Below are 22500 nucleotides of genomic sequence, written 5' to 3' on the forward strand. Positions count from 1 at the left end.
CCTCCCTCCCTTCCTCCCTCCCTCCCTCTCTCCCTCCCTCCCTCCCTCCCTCCCTCCCTCCCTCCCTCCCTCCCTCCCTCCCTCCCTCCCTGCCTCCCTGCCTCCCTACTCTCCCTCCCTCCCTCCCTCCCTCCCTCCTCTCCCTCCCTCCCTCCCTCCCTCCCTCCCTCCCTCCCTCCCTCCCTCCCTCCCTCCCTCCCTCCCTCCCTCCCTCCCTCCTCTCCCTCCCTCCTCCCTCCCTCCCTCCCTCCCTCCCTCTCCCTCCCCCTCCCTCCCTCCCCCTCCCTCCCTCCCTCCCTCCCTCCTCTCCCTCCCCCTCCCTCCCTCCCTCCCTCCCTCCCTCCCTCCCTCCCTCCCTCCCTCCTCCCTCCCTCCTCTCCTCCCTCCCTCCCTCCCTCCCCTCCCCTCCCTCCCTCCCTCCCTCCTCCCTCCTAAACCAATCAGCTTGTCCTTCTCCTTTTGATTGACAGGTCCAACCACAGATGTTGACCAATCCGTGTGTCCCCTCTGCCCTCAGGTACTATGAGACAGGAAGTATCCGTCCCGGGGTGATTGGAACCCAAACAGAAGGTTCTACACCCAAAGTGGTGGATAAGATCGCGACTACAAACGCCAAAACCCCACCATGTTCGCCTGGAAATGCAGACAGACTATTGGCTGAGAGAGTGTGTGACAACGACAGTGTTCCCAGTGTCAGCTCTATCAACAGGTACGTAGCAGAGTGTGTGGGGGGGTAGGGGTCAGGGTGGGGGGGGGGGGTGTAGGGACAGAGATGGGTAGTGAGGACAGAGAGGGGTAGTGAGGACAGAGAGGGGTAGTGGAGGCAGGAGAGGGGTAGTGAGGACAGAGAGGGGTAGTGAGGACGGAGCTGAGTAGCTCAGCTTCAGCTCAGTAGTGTCGGGGGGCACCATTGATGGATGACAACTGTTTCTTTCCCCTGAGAAGAGAGAGAGAGAGACAGAAAGAGACACAGAAAGAAGGGTTTGAGGAGGGATGGCAGAGAAAAGGGAAGAGAGGACTTGCATGAGCAGCCAAGCAGGAAGTGTAAGGCCCTTCTGCCATGTCAGCCTGCCTCAGCCACTTTACACACACACACACACACACACACACACACACACACACACACACACACACACACACACACACACACACACACACACACACACACACACCCCACAATCTCTTACGTGGTTTGTATTCTTTGTAGGATCATGAGGACTAAAGTCAGCAGCCTCCGGGTAGATCCAGGACCTCTCTCTGCTCATAACCTGGGTAAGTCAGCCTTTATAGCTGCTAATAACCTGGGTAAGTCAGGACCTCTCTCTGCTCATAACCTGGGTCAGTCAGCCTTTATAGCTGCTCATAACCTGGGTAAGTCAGGACCTCTCTCTGCTCATAACCTGGGTAAGTCAGCCTTTATAGCTGCTAATAACCTGGGTAAGTGAGGACCTCTCTCTGCTCATAACCTGGGTAAGTCAGCCTTTATAGCTGCTAATAAGCCTGGGTAAGTCAGGACCTCTCTCTGCCTATAACCTGGGTAAGTCAGCCTTTATAGCTGCTAATAACCTGGGTAAGTGAGGACCTCTCTCTGCTCATAACCTGGGTAAGTCAGCCTTTATAGCTGCTAATAACCTGGGTAAGCCAGGACCTCTCTCTGCTCATAACCTAGGTAAGTCAGCCTTTATAGCTGTGCTAATAACCTGGGTCAGTCAGGACCTCTCTCTGCTCATAACCTGGGTAAGTCAGCCTTTATAGCTGCTAATAACCTGGGTCAGTCAGGACCTCTCTCTGCTCATAACCTAGGTAAGTCAGGACCTCTCTCTGCTCATAACCTGGGTAAGTCAGGACCTCTCTCTGCTCATAACCTGGGTAAGTCAGCCTTTATAGCTGCTAATAACCTAGGTAAGTCAGGACCTCTTTCTGCTCATAACCTGGGTAAGTCAGGACCTCTCTCTGCTCATAACCTAGGTAAGTCAGGACCTCTCTCTGCTCATAACCTGGGTCAGTCAGGACCTCTCTCTGCTCATAACCTGGGCAAGTCAGGACTTCTCTCTGCTCATAACCTAGGTAAGTCAGGACTTCGCTTCTGCTCATAACCTAGGTAAGTCAGCCTTTATAGCTGCTAATAACCACCTTAATAGTTGTTCATGATAACCCTATGCCACACTTACAAGCCCCCCTACCCCCACACTCTGTCTCTCCCACCTTCCACTCTCTCTTTCTCTTTCTCTCTCCCCATCCCTCCCTTCCTTCCTCTTGCTCTCCCCCTTCCTCCTCCTCTCCCCCCTTGCTCTCTCCCCTCCTCTTCCTCTTTCCCTCCCTCCCTCCCTTCCTCCCCTCCTCTCCCTTCACCCCTCCACCTCCCTTCCTTCCTTCCTTCATTCCTTCCTTTCTTCCTTCCTTCCTTCCTTCCTTCCTTCCTTCCTTCCTTCCTTCCTTCCTCTCCACCCTTCCTCCTCCTCTCCCCTCCTCTTCATCTCCCTCTTTCCTCTCTCCCTCCCTCCTGCCCTCCACCCCCTCTCCCCCCTCTCTCCCCTCTCCTCCTTCCCCCCTCCACCTCCTCTTCCTCCTTCCCCCCCTCCACCTCCCCCTCCCTCCCTTCCCCCCCTTCCTCCCCCCTCCACCTCCCCCTCTCCCCATTCCTCCCCTTTCCTCCCCCCTCCACCTCCCCCCTCTCCCCCTTCCTCCCCTTCCTCCCCCCTCCACCTCTCTCTATCTGTGATGGCTGTTTTAGCCTCCAGTGGATTGTGTTTCAGTGTCTCTCAAATCTTCAGAATCACACTCCGTCACTTAATCTAAATTAATTTCACACACACACACCACACACACACACACACACACACACACACACACACACACACACACACACCTCACTCTCAGATTACACAGATAAATGGTTTTTGACTCCAGGGCGGAAAATTGAACATTTGGATTTGGAGAATAATGAAAATATTGGAGGATAAAATACGTTTGTTTCCTGAGAGAGAAAAAAAGAGAAGAGAACGAATGAGAAAATGTGATAATTGAAGTGATAAATCAACAGGAAGTAAAGAGATTCAATACATCTCCGTGGTTACTGAACCAGGAACAGAGTTTCATTCTCCATGTGGTTACTGAACCAGGAACAGAGTTTCATTCTCCATGGTTACTGAACCAGGAACAGAGTTTCATTCTCCATGTGGTTACTGAACCAGGAACAGAGTTTCATTCTCCATGGTTACTGAACCAGGAACAGAGTTTCATTCTCCATGTGGTTACTGAACCAGGAACAGAGTTTCATTCTCCATGTGGTTACTGAACCAGGAACAGAGTTTCATTCTCCATGTGGTTACTGAACCAGGAACAGAGTTTTCATTCTCAATGTGGTTACTGAACCAGGAACAGAGTTTCATTCTCCATGTGGTTACTGAACCAGGAACAGAGTTTCATTCTCCATGTGGTTACTGAACCAGGAACAGAGTTTCATTCTCCATGTGGTTACTGAACCAGGAACAGAGTTTCATTCTCCATGGTTACTGAACCAGGAACAGAGTTTCATTCTCCATGTGGTTACTGAACCAGGAACAGAGTTTCATTCTCCATGTGGTTACTGAACCAGGAACAGAGTTTCATTCTCCATGTGGTTACTGAACCAGGAACAGAGTTTCATTCTCCATGGTTACTGAACCAGGAACAGAGTTTCATTCTCCTTGTGGTTACTGAACCAGGAACAGAGTTTCATTCTCCATGTGGTTACTGAACCAGGAACAGAGTTTCATTCTCCATGTGGTTACTGAACCAGGAACAGAGTTTCATTCTCCATGGTTACTGAACCAGGAACAGAGTTTCATTCTCCATGTGGTTACTGAACCAGGAACAGAGTTTCATTCTCCATGGTTACTGAACCAGGAACAGAGTTTCATTCTCCATGTGGTTACTGAACCAGGAACAGAGTTTCATTCTCCATGTGGTTACTGAACCAGGAACAGAGTTTCATTCTCAATGTGGTTACTGAACCAGGAACAGAGTTTCATTCTCCATGTGGTTACTGAACCAGGAACAGAGTTTCATTCTCCATGTGGTTACTGAACCAGGAACAGAGTTTCATTCTCCATGTGGTTACTGAACCAGGAACAGAGTTTCATTCTCCATGGTTACTGAACCAGGAACAGAGTTTCATTCTCCATGTGGTTACTGAACCAGGAACAGAGTTTCATTCTCCATGTGGTTACTGAACCAGGAACAGAGTTTCATTCTCCATGTGGTTACTGAACCAGGAACAGAGTTTCATTCTCCATGGTTACTGAACCAGGAACAGAGTTTCATTCTCCTTGTGGTTACTGAACCAGGAACAGAGTTTCATTCTCCATGTGGTTACTGAACCAGGAACAGAGTTTCATTCTCCATGTGGTTACTGAACCAGGAACAGAGTTTCATTCTCCATGGTTACTGAACCAGGAACAGAGTTTCATTCTCCATGTGGTTACTGAACCAGGAACAGAGTTTCATTCTCCATGTGGTTACTGAACCAGGAACAGAGTTTCATTCTCCATGTGGTTACTGAACCAGGAACAGAGTTTCATTCTCCATGTGGTTACTGAACCAGGAACAGAGTTTCATTCTCAATGTGGTTACTGAACCAGGAACAGAGTTTCATTCTCCATGTGGTTACTGAACCAGGAACAGAGTTTCATTCTCCATGTGGTTACTGAACCAGGAACAGAGTTTCATTCTCCATGTGGTTACTGAACCAGGAACAGAGTTTCATTCTCCATGGTTACTGAACCAGGAACAGAGTTTCATTCTCCATGTGGTTACTGAACCAGGAACAGAGTTTCATTCTCCATGTGGTTACTGAACCAGGAACAGAGTTTCATTCTCCATGTGGTTACTGAACCAGGAACAGAGTTTCATTCTCCATGTGGTTACTGAACCAGGAACAGAGTTTCATTCTCAATGTGGTTACTGAACCAGGAACAGAGTTTCATTCTCCATGTGGTTACTGAACCAGGAACAGAGTTTCATTCTCCATGTGGTTACTGAACCAGGAACAGAGTTTCATTCTCCATGTGGTTACTGAACCAGGAACAGAGTTTCATTCTCCATGGTTACTGAACCAGGAACAGAGTTTCATTCTCCATGTGGTTACTGAACCAGGAACAGAGTTTCATTCTCCATGTGGTTACTGAACCAGGAACAGAGTTTCATTCTCCATGGTTACTGAACCAGGAACAGAGTTTCATTCTCCATGTGGTTACTGAACCAGGAACAGAGTTTCATTCTCCATGTGGTTACTGAACCAGGAACAGAGTTTCATTCTCCATGTGGTTACTGAACCAGGAACAGAGTTTCATTCTCCATGGTTACTGAACCAGGAACAGAGTTTCATTCTCCATGTGGTTACTGAACCAGGAACAGAGTTTCATTCTCCATGTGGTTACTGAACCAGGAACAGAGTTTCATTCTCCATGTGGTTACTGAACCAGGAACAGAGTTTCATTCTCCATGGTTACTGAAACCAGGAACAGAGTTTCATTCTCCATGTGGTTACTGAACCAGGAACAGAGTTTCATTCTCCATGTGGTTACTGAACCAGGAACAGAGTTTCATTCTCCATGGTTACTGAACCAGGAACAGAGTTTCATTCTCCATGTGGTTACTGAACCAGGAACAGAGTTTCATTCTCAATGTGGTTACTGAACCAGGAACAGAGTTTCATTCTCCATGTGGTTACTGAACCAGGAACAGAGTTTCATTCTCCATGTGGTTACTGAACCAGGAACAGAGTTTCATTCTCCATGTGGTTACTGAACCAGGAACAGAGTTTCATTCTCCATGGTTACTGAACCAGGAACAGAGTTTCATTCTCCATGTGGTTACTGAACCAGGAACAGAGTTTCATTCTCCATGTGGTTACTGAACCAGGAACAGAGTTTCATTCTCCATGTGGTTACTGAACCAGGAACAGAGTTTCATTCTCCATGTGGTTACGTAACCAGGAACAGAGTTTCATTCTCCATGTGGTTACTGAACCAGGAACAGAGTTTCATTCTCCATGTGGTTACTGAACCAGGAACAGAGTTTCATTCTCCATGTGGTTACTGAACCAGGAACAGAGTTTCATTCTCCATGTGGTTACTGAACCAGGAACAGAGTTTCATTCTCCATGGTTACTGAACCAGGAACAGAGTTTCATTCTCCTTGTGGTTACTGAACCAGGAACAGAGTTTCATTCTCCATGTGGTTACTGAACCAGGAACAGAGTTTTCATTCTCCATGTGGTTACTGAACCAGGAACAGAGTTTCATTCTCCATGGTTACTGAACCAGGAACAGAGTTTCATTCTCCATGTGGTTACTGAACCAGGAACAGAGTTTCATTCTCCATGTGGTTACTGAACCAGGAACAGAGTTTTCATTCTCCATGTGGTTACTGAACCAGGAAACAGAGTTTCATTCTCCATGGTTACTGAACCAGGAACAGAGTTTCATTCTCCATGTGGTTACTGAACCAGGAACAGAGTTTCATTCTCCATGTGGTTACTGAACCAGGAACAGAGTTTCATTCTCCATGTGGTTACTGAACCAGGAACAGAGTTTCATTCTCCATGGTTACTGAACCAGGAACAGAGTTTCATTCTCCATGGTTACTGAACCAGGAACAGAGTTTCATTCTCCATGGTTACTGAACCAGGAACAGAGTTTCATTCTCCATGGTTACTGAACCAGGAACAGAGTTTCATTCTCCATGGTTACTGAACCAGGAACAGAGTTTCATTCTCCATGTGGTTACTGAACCAGGAACAGAGTTTCATTCTCCATGTGGTTACTGAACCAGGAACAGAGTTTCATTCTCCATGTGGTTACTGAACCAGGAACAGAGTTTCATTCTCCATGTGGTTACTGAACCAGGAACAGAGTTTCATTCTCCATGTGGTTACTGAACCAGGAACAGAGTTTCATTCTCCATGTGGTTACTGAACCAGGAAACAGAGTTTCATTCTCCATGTGGTTACTGAACCAGGAACAGAGTTTCATTCTCCATGGTTACTGAACCAGGAACAGAGTTTCATTCTCCATGTGGTTACTGAACCAGGAACAGAGTTTCATTCTTCATGGTTACTGAACCAGGAACAGAGTTTCATTCTCCATGTGGTTACTGAACCAGGAACAGAGTTTCATTCTCCATGTGGTTACTGAACCAGGAAACAGAGTTTCATTCTCCATTGTTACTGAACCAGGAACAGAGTTTAATTCTCCATGGTTACTGAACCAGGAACAGAGTTTCATTCTCCATGGTTACTGAACCAGGAACAGAGTTTCATTCTCCATGTGGTTACTGAACCAGGAACAGAGTTTCATTCTCCTCGGGATTTGTCGTTCTCTCTCTTTTTCAGTGGTTCTGTGGTTGATGTCTGTAGGGAGGGAGTTTCTATGTTTCTGTCATTGGTGCCTGTAGGGAGGTGCTGTGCTTCTGTGGTTCTGTAGTTCTGTAGGGAGGGAGGTTCTGTTGTTCTGTAGGGAGGGAGGTTCTGTTGTTCTGTAGGGAGGGAGGTTCTTTGGTGTCTGTAGGGAGGGAGGTTCTTTCTCTATCTCTATGGCACCCTACTCCCTATATAGGTCACCACTTTAGACCAGAGCCCTATTCCCTATATAGTGCACTACTAGTGACCAGGGCCCTATTCCCTATATAGTGAACTACTAGTGACCAGAGCTCTATTCCCTGTATAGTGGTACTAATATAGACCAGGGTCCTATTTCCCTATATAGTGGTACTAATATAGACCAGGGTCCTATTCCCTATATAGTGACCAGAGCCCTATTCCCTATATAGTGCACTACTATAGACCAGGGCCCTATTCCCTATATAGTGCACTACTAGTGAACAGAGCCCTATTCCCCATATAGTGCACCACTTTAGACCAGGGCCCTATTCCCTATATAGTGGTACTAATATAGACCAGGGTCCTATTCCCTATATAGTGACCAGAGCCCTATTCCCTATATAGTGCACTACTATAGACCAGGGCCCTATTCCCTATATAGTGAACAACTACTGACCCACAGCCCTATTCCCTCTATAGTGCAGTACTAGTGAACAGAGCCCTATTCCCTATATAGTGAACTACTTTAGACCAGAGCCCTATTCCCTATATAGTGCACTACTAGTGAACAGAGCCCTATTCCCCATTTAGTGCACCACTTTAGACCAGGGCCCTATTCCCTATATAGTGGTACTACTAGTGAACAGAGCCCTATTCCCTATATAGTGCACTACTAGTGAACAGAGTCCTATTCCCTATATAGTGCACTACTAGTGAACATAGCCCTATTCCCCATATAGTGCACTACTAGTGAACAGAGTCCACCCACTGACTTTGAATCATAATTCTATTTAACAAGCACTACACAAATGACCCGCCAAGTAAGCAAACTGTGTATTTCTATAATGAGGTGAATTTGGAGCGAAACTGCCTACCGTGGACTATTCAACTCCTTAGCCGTAACAACAAGAGGTTCAAACCATCCCAAAGTGGCTAGCTGTTCTGTACTAAAGGCTTACAATATCTAAATTATAAATTACGACTTTTTAAAACCAAGGGTTATTACCAATTTATGACAGTCCTGTGACAGTCCTACGTATAGCGTTACGACCGACCTATGTCTTTTAGTTCAGAAGGTTACAAGACATTATGTGCGATACGGTGTTTAGACGTTATGAGCGCCCTATGCACCGTTATGTAGCATTATGTAGCGTTATGTCATGTTATGCGCCGTTATGTAGCATTATGTAGTGTTATGTAATGTGTGTAGCATTATGTAGCATTATGCAGTGTTATGTCATGTTATGTGCCGTTATGTAACATTATGTAGGATTGTGGAGTGTTATGTAGCATTATGTAGTGTTATGTAAACAGTATGTAACATAAAGTAGCTTTATGTAGCATTATGTAGTGTTATGTAGCGGTATGTAACATAATGTAGCATTACGTGGTGTTATGTAGCATTATGTGGTGTTATGTAGCATTATGTAGTGTTATGTAGCGGTATGTAACATAATGTAGCAGTATGTAGTGTTATGTAGCGGTATGTAACATAATGTAGCATTATGTAGTGTTATGTAGTGTTATGTAGCAGTTTGTAAAGGTTATGCAGCATTATGTAGCATTATGTAGCATTATGTAGCATTATGTAGTGTTATGTAGCGGTATGTAACATAATGTAGCATTATGTAGTGTTATGTAGCATTATGTAGTGTTATGTAGCATTATGTAGTGTTATGTAGCGGTATGTAACATAATGTAGCGTTATATAGTGTTATGTAGTGTTATGTAGCGGTATGTAACAATGTAGCATTATGTAGTGTTATGTAGCAGTTTGTAAGGTTATGCAGCATTATGTAGTGTTATGTAGCATTATGTAGTGTTATGTAGCATTTATGTAGTGTTATGTAGCGGTATGTAACATAATGTAGCATTATGTAATGTTATGTATTGTTATGTAGTGTTATGTAGCAGTATGTAAGGTTATGCAGCATTATGTAGTGTTATGTAGCATTATGTAGTGTTATGTAGCGGGATGTAACATAATGTAGCATTATTTAGTGTTATGTAGTGTTATGTAGCAGTATGTAAGGTTATGCAGCATTATGTAGCGTTATGTAACATAATGTAGTGTTATGTAGTGTTTATGTAGTGTTATGTAGCGTTATGTAACATAATGTAGTGTTATGTAGTGTTATGTAGTGTTATGTAGCATTGTGACCCATGTCCTAACTTTCCACAGCGTCGTCGGTAGCGTCGACACAGGTTTTCTGCGGTGACCAGTGACTCGGCTGGCTCCTCCTACTCCATCAGCGGCATTCTGGGAAATCAGCTCAGCTAATGACGGGAAAGCGGAAGAGAGACGATGGTGAGAGGACGGTGTGTGTGTGTGTGTTCGGTCTTCTCTGATGGAGTGGAGAGAGTTACAGCTGATCAGCCAGGTCACACCAGACCCAAGGCCGTATTCCACGTTCCTTCAGGTCTGCAGGACGTCGGGAGATGAGTTCAAAACCGTCCGCTAGAGGCGACGATGAGAGCTCGTTTCTCAACCATTAGGAATTAAATGCCTAAAGTTTTACCGTCAAGTTTGGGGGGGGGGATAACCCTTACATTTAACCATCGAGTTGGGGGGGGGGGGATAACCCTTACATTTAACCATCGAGTTGGGGGGGGGGGAATAACCCTTACATTTAACCATCGAGTTGGGGGGGGGGGGGGGGGATAACACTTACATTTAACCATCGAGTTGGTGGGGGGGGGGGGGGGGGGAGATAACCCTTACATTTAACCATCGAGTTGGGGGGGGGGGATAACCCTTACATTTAACCATCGAGTTGGGGGGGGGGATGACCCTTACATTTAACCATCGAGTTGGGGGGGGATAACCCTTACATTTAACCATCGAGTTGGGGGGGGATAACCCTTACATTTAACCATCGAGTTGGGGGGGGGGGGGGGATAACCCTTACATTTAACCATCGAGTTGGGGGGGGGGATAACCCTTACATTTAACCATCGAGTTGGGGGGGGGGGGATAACCCTTACATTTAACCATCGAGTTGGGGGGGGATAACCCTTACATTTAACCATCGAGTTGGGGGGGGATAACCCTTACATTTAACCATCGAGTTGGGGGGGGTGATAACCCTTACATTTAACCATCGAGTTGGGGGGGGATAACCCTTACATTTAACCATCGAGTTGGGGGGGGGGGGATAACCCTTACATTTAACCATCGAGTTGGGGGGGGGATAACCCTTACATTTAACCATCGAGTTGGGGGGGGGGGATGACCCTTACATTTAACCATCGAGTTGGGGGGGGGGGAATAACCCTTACATTTAACCATCGAGTTGGGGGGGGGGGGATAACCCTTACATTTAACCATCGAGTTGGGGGGGGATAACCCTTACATTTAACCATCGAGTTGGGGGGGGGATAACCCTTACATTTAACCATCGAGTTGGGGGGGGATAACCCTTACATTTAACCATCGAGTTGGGGGGGGGGGAATAACCCTTACATTTAACCATCGAGTTGGGGGGGGGGGGGGATAACCCTTACATTTAACCATCGAGTTGGGGGGGGGATAACCCTTACATTTAACCATCGAGTTGGGGGGGGGATAACCCTTACATTTAACCATCGAGTTGGGGGGGGGATAACCCTTACATTTAACCATCGAGTTGGGGGGGGGGGATAACCCTTACATTTAACCATCGAGTTGGGGGGGGGGGGGATGACCCTTACATTTAACCATCGAGTTGGGGGGGGATAACCCTTACATTTAACCATCGAGTTGGGGGGGGGGGAATAACCCTTACATTTAACCATCGAGTTGGGGGGGGGGGGGGATAACCCCTTACATTTAACCATCGAGTTGGGGGGGAGATAACCCTTACATTTAACCATCGAGTTGGGGGGGGATAACCCTTACATTTAACCATCGAGTTGGGGGGGGGATAACCCTTACATTTAACCATCGAGTTGGGGGGGGGATAACCCTTACATTTAACCATTGAGTTGGGGGGGGGGATAACCCTTACATTTAACCATCGAGTTGGGGGGGGATAACCCTTACATTTAACCATCGAGTTGGGGGGGGGGGGTAACCCTTACATTTAACCATCGAGTTGGGGGGGGGGATAACCCTTACATTTAACCATCGAGTTGGGGGGGGGGATAACCCTTACATTTAACCATCGAGTTGGGGGGGGGATAACCCTTACATTTAACCATCGAGTTGGGGGGGGGGATAACCCTTACATTTAACCATCGAGTTGGGGGGGGGATAACCCTTACATTTAACCATCGAGTTGGGGGGGGGGATAACCCTTACATTTAACCATCGAGTTGGGGGGGGGATAACCCTTACATTTAACCATCGAGTTGGGGGGGGGATAACCCTTACATTTAACCATCGAGTTGGGGGGGGGATAACCCTTACATTTAACCATCGAGTTGGGGGGGGGGGGGGGATAACACTTACATTTAACCATCGAGTTGGGGGGGGGGGGGAATAACCCTTACATTTAACCATCGAGTTGGTGGGGGGGGGGGGGAGATAACCCTTACATTTAACCATCGAGTTGGGGGGGGGGGGGATAACCCTTACATTTAACCATCGAGTTGGGGGGGGGGGATAACCCTTACATTTAACCATCGAGTTGGGGGGGGATAACCCTTACATTTAACCATCGAGTTGGGGGGGGGGGGGGGGGATAACCCTTACATTTAACCATCGAGTTGGGGGGGGATAACCCTTACATTTAACCATCGAGTTGGGGGGGGATAACCCTTACATTTAACCATCGAGTTGGGGGGGGGGGATAACCCTTACATTTAACCATCGAGTTGGGGGGGGGGGATAACCCTTACATTTAACCATCGAGTTGGGGGGGGGGGGATAACCCTTACATTTAACCATCAAGTTGGGGGGGGATAACCCTTACATTTAACCATCGAGTTGGGGGGGGGGGATAACCCTTACATTTAACCATCGAGTTGGGGGGGGGATAACCCTTACATTTAACCATCGAGTTGGGGGGGGGGATAACCCTTACATTTAACCATCGAGTTGGGGGGGGGGGATAACCCTTACATTTAACCATCGAGTTGGGGGGGGGGATAACCCTTACATTTAACCATCGAGTTGGGGGGGGGGGGATAACCCTTACATTTAACCATCGAGTTGGGGGGGGGATAACCCTTACATTTAACCATCGAGTTGGGGGGGAGATAACCTTTACATTTAACCATCGAGTTGGTGGGGGGGGGGGATAACCCTTACATTTAACCATCGAGTTGGGGGGGGGATAACCCTTACATTTAACCATCGAGTTGGGGGGGGATAACCCTTACATTTAACCATCGAGTTGGGGGATATAACCCTTACATTTAACCATCGAGTTGGGGGGGGGGATAACCCTTACATTTAACCATCGAGTTGGGGGGGGGGGGGAGATAACCCTTACATTTAACCATCGAGTTGGGGGGGAGATAACCCTTACATTTAACCATCGAGTTGGGGGGGGGGGAGATAACCCTTACATTTAACCATCGAGTTGGGGGGGGGGATAACCCTTACATTTAACCATCGAGTTGGGGGGGGGGGGGGATAACCCTTACATTTAACCATCGAGTTGGGGGGGGGGGGATAACCCTTACATTTAACCATCGAGTTGGGGGGGGATAACCCTTACATTTAACCATCGAGTTGGGGGGGGATAACCCTTACATTTAACCATCAAGTTGGGGGGGGGGGGGGGGGATAACCCTTACATTTAACCATCGAGTTGGGGGTGGGATAACCCTTACATTTAACCATCGAGTTGGGGGGGGGATAACCCTTACATTTAACCATCGAGTTGGGGGGGGGAGGATAACCCTTACATTTAACCATCGAGTTGGGGGGGGGGGGATAACCCTTACATTTAACCATCGAGTTGGGGGGGGGAGGATAACCCTTACATTTAACCATCGAGTTGGGGGGGGGGATAACCCTTACATTTAACCATTGAGTTGGGGGGGGATAACCCTTACATTTAACCATTGAGTTGGGGTGGGGGGGGGATAACCCTTACATTTAACCATCGATTTGGGGGGGGGGGGGGGGATAACCCTTACATTTAACCATCGAGTTGGGGGGGGGGGATAACCCTTACATTTAACCATCGAGTTGGGGGGGGGATAACCCTTACATTTAACCATCGAGTTGGGGGGGATAACCCTTACTTTTAACCATCGAGTTGGGGGGGGGGGATAACCCTTACATTTAACCATCGAGTTGGGGGGGGATAACCCTTACATTTAACCATCGAGTTGGGGGGGGGGTAACCCTTACATTTAACCATCGAGTTGGGGGGGGATAACCCTTACATTTAACCATCGAGTTGGGGGGGGAATAACCCTTACATTTAACCATCGAGTTGGGGGGGGGATAACCCTTACATTTAACCATCGAGTTGGGGGGGATAACCCTTACATTTAACCATCGAGTTGGGGGGGGGGATAACCCTTACATTTAACCATTGAGTTGGGGGGGGGATAACCCTTACATTTAACCATTGAGTTGGGGGGGGGATAACCCTTACATTTAACCATTGAGTTGGGGGGGATAACCCTTACATTTAACCATTGAGTTGGGGGGGGGGGATAACCCTTACATTTAACCATCGAGTTGGGGGGGGGATAACCCTTACATTTAACCATCGAGTTGGGGGGGATAACCCTTACATTTAACCATCGAGTTGGGGGGGATAACCCTTACATTTAACCATCGAGTTGGGGGGGATAACCCTTACATTTAACCATCGAGTTGGGGGGGGATAACCCTTACATTTAACCATCGAGTTGGGGGGAGGGGATAACCCTTACATTTAACCATCGAGTTGGGGGGGGGGGGATACACCCTTACATTTAACCATCGAGTTGGGGGGGGGGATAACCCTTACATTTAACCATCGAGTTGGGGGGGGGGGAATAACCCTTACATTTAACCATCGAGTTGGGGGGGGGGGGGGATAACCCTTACATTTAACCATCGAGTTGGGGGGGGGATAACCCTTACATTTAACCATCGAGTTGGGGGGGGGATAACCCTTACATTTAACCATCGAGTTGGGGGGGGGATAACCCTTACATTTAACCATCGAGTTGGGGGGGGGGATAACCCTTACATTTAACCATCGAGTTGGGGGGGGGGGGGATGACCCTTACATTTAACCATCGAGTTGGGGGGGGATAACCCTTACATTTAACCATCGAGTTGGGGGGGGGGGAATAACCCTTACATTTAACCATCGAGTTGGGGGGGGGGGGGGATAACCCTTACATTTAACCATCGAGTTGGGGGGGGGATAACCCTTACATTTAACCATCGAGTTGGGGGGGGGATAACCCTTACATTTAACCATCGAGTTGGGGGGGGGGATAACCCTTACATTTAACCATCGAGTTGGGGGGGGGATAACCCTTACATTTAACCATCGAGTTGGGGGGGGGGATAACCCTTACATTTAACCATCGAGTTGGGGGGGGGATAACCCTTACATTTAACCATCGAGTTGGGGGGGGGATAACCCTTACATTTAACCATCGAGTTGGGGGGGGGATAACCCTTACATTTAACCATCGAGTTGGGGGGGGGATAACCCTTACATTTAACCATCGAGTTGGGGGGGGGGGGGGATAACACTTACATTTAACCATCGAGTTGGGGGGGGGGGGGGGAATAACCCTTACATTTAACCATCGAGTTGGTGGGGGGGGGGGGGAGATAACCCTTACATTTAACCATCGAGTTGGGGGGGGGGGATAACCCTTACATTTAACCATCGAGTTGGGGGGGGGGGGATAACCCTTACATTTAACCATCGAGTTGGGGGGGGGGGGGGGGGATAACCCTTACATTTAACCATCGAGTTGGGGGGGGATAACCCTTACATTTAACCATCGAGTTGGGGGGGGATAACCCTTACATTTAACCATCGAGTTGGGGGGGGATAACCCTTACATTTAACCATCGAGTTGGGGGGGGGATAACCCTTACATTTAACCATCGAGTTGGGGGGGGGGGGATAACCCTTACATTTAACCATCGAGTTGGGGGGGGGGATAACCCTTACATTTAACCATCAAGTTGGGGGGGGATAACCCTTACATTTAACCATCGAGTTGGGGGGGGGGATAACCCTTACATTTAACCATCGAGTTGGGGGGGGGATAACCCTTACATTTAACCATCGAGTTGGGGGGGGGATAACCCTTACATTTAACCATCGAGTTGGGGGGGGGGATAACCCTTACATTTAACCATCGAGTTGGGGGGGGGATAACCCTTACATTTAACCATCGAGTTGGGGGGGGGGGGGATAACCCTTACATTTAACCATCGAGTTGGGGGGGGGATAACCCTTACATTTAACCATCGAGTTGGGGGGAGATAACCTTTACATTTAACCATCGAGTTGGTGGGGGGGGGGGATAACCCTTACATTTAACCATCGAGTTGGGGGGGGGATAACCCTTACATTTAACCATCGAGTTGGGGGGGGATAACCCTTACATTTAACCATCGAGTTGGGGGATATAACCCTTACATTTAACCATCGAGTTGGGGGGGGGGATAACCCTTACATTTAACCATCGAGTTGGGGGGGGGGGGGAGATAACCCTTACATTTAACCATCGAGTTGGGGGGGAGATAACCCTTACATTTAACCATCGAGTTGGGGGGGGGGGGAGATAACCCTTACATTTAACCATCGAGTTGGGGGGGGGGATAACCCTTACATTTAACCATCGAGTTGGGGGGGGGGGGGATAACCCTTACATTTAACCATCGAGTTGGGGGGGGGGGGATAACCCTTACATTTAACCATCGAGTTGGGGGGGGATAACCCTTACATTTAACCATCGAGTTGGGGGGGGATAACCCTTACATTTAACCATCAAGTTGGGGGGGGGGGGGGGATAACCCTTACATTTAACCATCGAGTTGGGGGTGGGATAACCCTTACATTTAACCATCGAGTTGGGGGGGGGATAACCCTTACATTTAACCATCGAGTTGGGGGGGGGGAGGATAACCCTTACATTTAACCATCGAGTTGGGGGGGGGGGATAACCCTTACATTTAACCATCGAGTTGGGGGGGGGAGGATAACCCTTACATTTAACCATCGAGTTGGGGGGGGGGATAACCCTTACATTTAACCATTGAGTTGGGGGGGGATAACCCTTACATTTAACCATTGAGTTGGGGGGGGGGGGGGATAACCCTTACATTTAACCATCGAGTTGGGGGGGGGGGGGGGATAACCCTTACATTTAACCATCGAGTTGGGGGGGGGGGGGGGATAACCCTTACATTTAACCATCGAGTTGGGGGGGGGATAACCCTTACATTTAACCATCGAGTTGGGGGGGATAACCCTTACTTTTAACCATCGAGTTGGGGGGGGGGGATAACCCTTACATTTAACCATCGAGTTGGGGGGGGATAACCCTTACATTTAACCATCGAGTTGGGGGGGGGTAACCCTTACATTTAACCATCGAGTTGGGGGGGGATAACCCTTACATTTAACCATCGAGTTGGGGGGGGAATAACCCTTACATTTAACCATCGAGTTGGGGGGGGGGATAACCCTTACATTTAACCATCGAGTTGGGGGGGATAACCCTTACATTTAACCATTGAGTTGGGGGGGGGATAACCCTTACATTTAACCATTGAGTTGGGGGGGGGATAACCCTTACATTTAACCATTGAGTTGGGGGGGATAACCCTTACATTTAACCATTGAGTTGGGGGGGGGGGATAACCCTTACATTTAACCATCGAGTTGGGGGGGGGATAACCCTTACATTTAACCATCGAGTTGGGGGGGATAACCCTTACATTTAACCATCGAGTTGGGGGGGATAACCCTTACATTTAACCATCGAGTTGGGGGGGATAACCCTTACATTTAACCATCGAGTTGGGGGGGGATAACCCTTACATTTAACCATCGAGTTGGGGGGAGGGGATAACCCTTACATTTAACCATCGAGTTGGGGGGGGGGGGGGGGATACACCCTTACATTTAACCATCGAGTTGGGGGGGGGGATAACCCTTACATTTAACCATCGAGTTGGGGGGGGATAACCCTTACATTTAACCATCGAGTTGGGGGGGGGGATAACCCTTACATTTAACCATCGAGTTGGGGGGGGGAGGGATAACCCTTACATTTAACCATCGAGTTGGGGGGGGGGGGGATAACCCTTACATTTAACCATCGAGTTGGGGGGGGGGATAACCCTTACATTTAACCATCGAGTTGGGGGGGATAACCCTTACATTTAACCATCGAGTTGGGGGGGGGGGATAACCCTTACATTTAACCATCGAGTTGTAGGGGATAACCCTTACATTTAACCATCGAGTTGGGGGGGGATAACCCTTACATTTAACCATCGAGTTGGGGGGGGGGGGGTAACCCTTACATTTAACCATCGAGTTGGGGGGGGGGAGGGATAACCCTTACATTTAACCATCGAGTTGGGGGGGGGGGGGGATAACCCTTACATTTAACCATCGAGTTGGGGGGGGATAACCCTTACATTTAACCATCGAGTTGGGGGGGGGGGGGGATAACCCTTACATTTAACCATCGAGTTGGGGGGGGATAACCCTTACATTTAACCATCGAGTTGGGGGGGGATAACCCTTACATTTAACCATCGAGTTGGGGGGGGTAACCCTTACATTTAACCATTGAGTTGGGGGGGAAGATAACCCTTACATTTAACCATTGAGTTGGGGGGGGGGGATAACCCTTACATTTAACCATCGAGTTGGGGGGGGATAACCCTTACATTTAACCATCGAGTTGGGGGGGGATAACCCTTACATTTAACCATCGAGTTGGGGGGGGGGGTAACCCTTACATTTAACCATCGAGTTGGGGGGGGGGTAACCCTTACATTTAACCATTGAGTTGGGGGGGGGATAACCCTTACATTTAACCATCGAGTTGGGGGGGGGGATAACCCTTACATTTAACCATCGAGTTGGGGGGGGATAACCCTTACATTTAACCATCGAGTTGGGGGGGGGGATAACCCTTACATTTAACCATCGAGTTGGGGGGGGATAACCCTTACATTTAACCATTGAGTTGGGGGGGGGGATAACCCTTACATTTAACTATCGAGTTGGGGGGGGATAACCCTTACATTTAACCATCGAGTTGGGGGGGGATAACCCTTACATTTAACCATCGAGTTGGGGGGGGGGGGGGATAACCCTTACATTTAACCATCGAGTTGGGGGGGGGGATAACCCTTACATTTAACCATTGAGTGTGGGGGGGATAACCCTTACATTTAACCATCGAGTTGGGGGGGATAACCCTTACATTTAACCATTGAGTTGGGGGGGGGGGGGGGGATAACCCTTACATTTAACCATCGAGTTGGGGGGAGGGGATAACCCTTACATTTAACCATCGAGTTGGGGGGGGGGGGTAACCCTTACATTTAACCATCGAGTTGGGGGGGATAACCCTTACATTTAACCATCGAGTTGGGGGGGGGATAACCCTTACATTTAACCATCGAGTTGGGGGGGGGGGGGGGAGATAACCCTTACATTTAACCATCGAGTTGGGGGGAGGGGATAACCCTTACATTTAACCATCGAGTTGGGGGGGGGGATAACCCTTACATTTAACCATCGAGTTGGGGGGGGATAACCCTTACATTTAACCATCGAGTTGGGGGGGGGATAACCCTTACATTTAACCATCGAGTTGTGGGGGATAACCCTTACATTTAACCATCGAGTTGGGGGGGGAGATAACCCTTACATTTAACCATCGAGTTGGGGGGGGGGATAACCCTTACATTTAACCATCGAGTTGGGGGGGGGATAACCCTTACATTTTACCATCGAGTTGGGGGGGGATAACCCTTACATTTAACCATCGAGTTGGGGGGGGGGGGATAACCCTTACATTTAACCATCGAGTTGGGGGGGGGATAACCCTTACATTTAACCATCGAGTTGGGGGGGGGGATAACCCTTACATTTAACCATTGAGTTGGGGGGGGGAGATAACCCTTACATTTAACCATCGAGTTGGGGGGGGGATAACCCTTACATTTAACCATCGAGTTGGGGGGGGATAACCCTTACATTTAACCATCGAGTTGGGGGGGGGGGTAACCCTTACATTTAACCATTGAGTTGGGGGGGGGGATAACCCTTACATTTAACCATCGAGTTGGGGGGGGGGATAACCCTTACATTTAACCATCAAGTTGGGGGGGGATAACCCTTACATTTAACCATCGAGTTGGGGGGGGATAACCCTTACATTTAACCATCGAGTTGGGGGGGGGGGATAACCCTTACATTTAACCATCGAGTTGGGGGGGGATAACCCTTACATTTAACCATCGAGTTGGGGGGGGGGGATAACCCTTACATTTAACCATCGAGTTGGGGGGGATAACCCTTACATTTAACCATCGAGTTGGGGGGGGATAACCCTTACATTTAACCATCGAGTTGGGGGGGGGGATAACCCTTACATTTAACCATCGAGTTGGGGGGGGGGATAACCCTTACATTTAACCATCGAGTTGGGGGGGATAACCCTTACATTTAACCATCGAGTTGGGGGGGGATGACCCTTACATTTAACCATCGAGTTGGGGGGGGGGATAACCCTTACATTTAACCATCGAGTTGGGGGGGGGGGGATAACCCTTACATTTAACCATCGAGTTGGGGGGGGATAACCCTTACATTTAACCATTGAGTTGGGGGGGATAACCCTTACATTTAACCATCGAGTTGGGGGGGGGATAACCCTTACATTTAACCATCGAGTTGGGGGGGGATAACCCTTACATTTAACCATCGAGTTGGGGGGGGATGACCCTTACATTTAACCATCGAGTTGGGGGGGGATAACCCTTACATTTAACCATCGAGTTGGGGGGAGATAACCCTTACATTTAACCATCGAGTTGGGGGGGATAACCCTTACATTTAACCATCGAGTTGGGGGGAGATAACCCTTACATTTAACCATCGAGTTGGGGGGGGGGGAATAACCCTTACATTTAACCATCGAGTTGGGGGGGGGGGATAACCCTTACATTTAACCATCGAGTTGGGGGGGGGGATAACCCTTACATTTAACCATCGAGTTGGGGGGGATAACCCTTACATTTAACCATCGAGTTGGGGGGGGGGGGATAACCCTTACATTTAACCATCGAGTTGGGGGGGGATAACCCTTACATTTAACCATCGAGTTGGGGGGGATAACCCTTACATTTAACCATCGAGTTGGGGGGGGGGGGGATAACCCTTACATTTAACCATCGAGTTGGGGGGGGATAACCCTTACATTTAACCATCGAGTTGGGGGGGGATAACCCTTACATTTAACCATTGAGTTGGGGGGGGATAACCCTTACATTTAACCATTGAGTTGGGGGGGGATAACCCTTACATTTAACCATTGAGTTGGGGGGGGGGGATAACCCTTACATTTAACCATGGAGTTGGGGGGGGGGGGGATAACCCTTACATTTAACCATTGAGTTGGGGGGGGATAACCCTTACATTTAACCATTGAGTTGGGGGGGGATAACCCTTACATTTAACCATTGAGTTGGGGGGGGATAACCCTTACATTTAACCATTGAGTTGGGGGGGGGGATAACCCTTACATTTAACCATCGAGTTGGGGGGGGGGATAACCCTTACATTTAACCATCGAGTTGGGGGGGATAACCCTTACATTTAACCATCGAGTTGGGGGGGGGGGATAACCCTTACATTTAACCATCGAGTTGGGGGGGGATAACCCTTACATATAACCATCGAGTTGGGGGGGATAACCCTTACATTTAACCATCGAGTTGGGGGGGGATAACCCTTACATTTAACCATCGAGTTGGGGGGGGGATAACCCTTACATTTAACCATCGAGTTGGGGGGGGGATAACCCTTACATTTAACCATCGAGTTGGGGGGGGATAACCCTTACATTTAACCATTGAGTTGGGGGGGGATAACCCTTACATTTAACCATTGAGTTGGGGGGGGATAACCCTTACATTTAACCATTGAGTTGGGGGGGGGGGGATAACCCTTACATTTAACCATTGAGTTGGGGGGGGATAACCCTTACATTTAACCATCGAGTTGGGGGGGGGTTAACCCTTACATTTAACCATCGAGTTGGGGGGGGGGGGGGGATAACCCTTACATTTAACCATCAAGTTGGGGGGGGATAACCCTTACATTTAACCATTGAGTTGGGGGGGGGATAACCCTTACATTTAACCATCGAGTTGGGGGGGGATAACCCTTACATTTAACCATCGAGTTGGGGGGGGATAACCCTTACATTTAACCATCGAGTTGGGGGGGGGGTAACCCTTACATTTAACCATTGAGTTGGGGGGGGGGGATAACCCTTACATTTAACCATCGAGTTGGGGGGGGGATAACCCTTACATTTAACCATCGAGTTGGGGGGGGGGGGGGAGGGGATAACCCTTACATTTAACCATCGAGTTGGGGGGGGATAACCCTTACATTTAACCATCGAGTTGGGGGGGGGTAACCCTTACATTTAACCATCGAGTTGGGGGGGGATAACCCTTACATTTAACCATCGAGTTGGGGGGGGGTAACCCTTACATTTAACCATCGAGTTGGGGGGGGGGGGATAACCCTTACATTTAACCATCGAGTTGGGGGGGGGGATAACCCTTACATTTAACCATTGAGTTGGGGGGGGGGGGGATAACCCTTACATTTAACCATCGAGTTGGGGGGGGGGATAACCCTTACATTTAACCATCGAGTTGGGGGGGGGGGGGATAACCCTTACATTTAACCATCGAGTTGGGGGGGGGGATAACCCTTACATTTAACCATCGAGTTGGGGGGGGGGGGGGT

General features: G+C 48.5%; 1 protein-coding gene and 1 pseudogene across 2 annotated transcripts in view; both read left to right on the forward strand.

The window, feature by feature from the left end:
- The window catches only part of LOC149974627 (paired box protein Pax-5-like), a 54303-nt pseudogene extending 53642 nt beyond the window's left edge, over positions 1–661 (forward strand). The window contains exon 3 of the transcript XR_016489123.1: positions 518–661. The product of XR_016489123.1 is annotated as a paired box protein Pax-5-like (transcript). The remainder of the gene's footprint in view (positions 1–517) is intronic.
- A 550-nt stretch (positions 662–1211) lies between these two features.
- The window catches only part of LOC149974628 (paired box protein Pax-5-like), an 83003-nt gene continuing 61714 nt past the window's right edge, over positions 1212–22500 (forward strand). Inside the window, exon 1 of the mRNA XM_090211788.1 lies at positions 1212–1305. Coding sequence (XP_090067914.1) covers positions 1212–1305 — 94 coding nt within the window. The remainder of the gene's footprint in view (positions 1306–22500) is intronic.

This window comes from Oncorhynchus mykiss, chromosome 19 (assembly GCF_057628025.1).
Source record: "Oncorhynchus mykiss isolate SJ-2025 chromosome 19, ASM5762802v1, whole genome shotgun sequence".
In the NCBI taxonomy this organism is placed as follows: domain Eukaryota; kingdom Metazoa; phylum Chordata; class Actinopteri; order Salmoniformes; family Salmonidae; genus Oncorhynchus; species Oncorhynchus mykiss.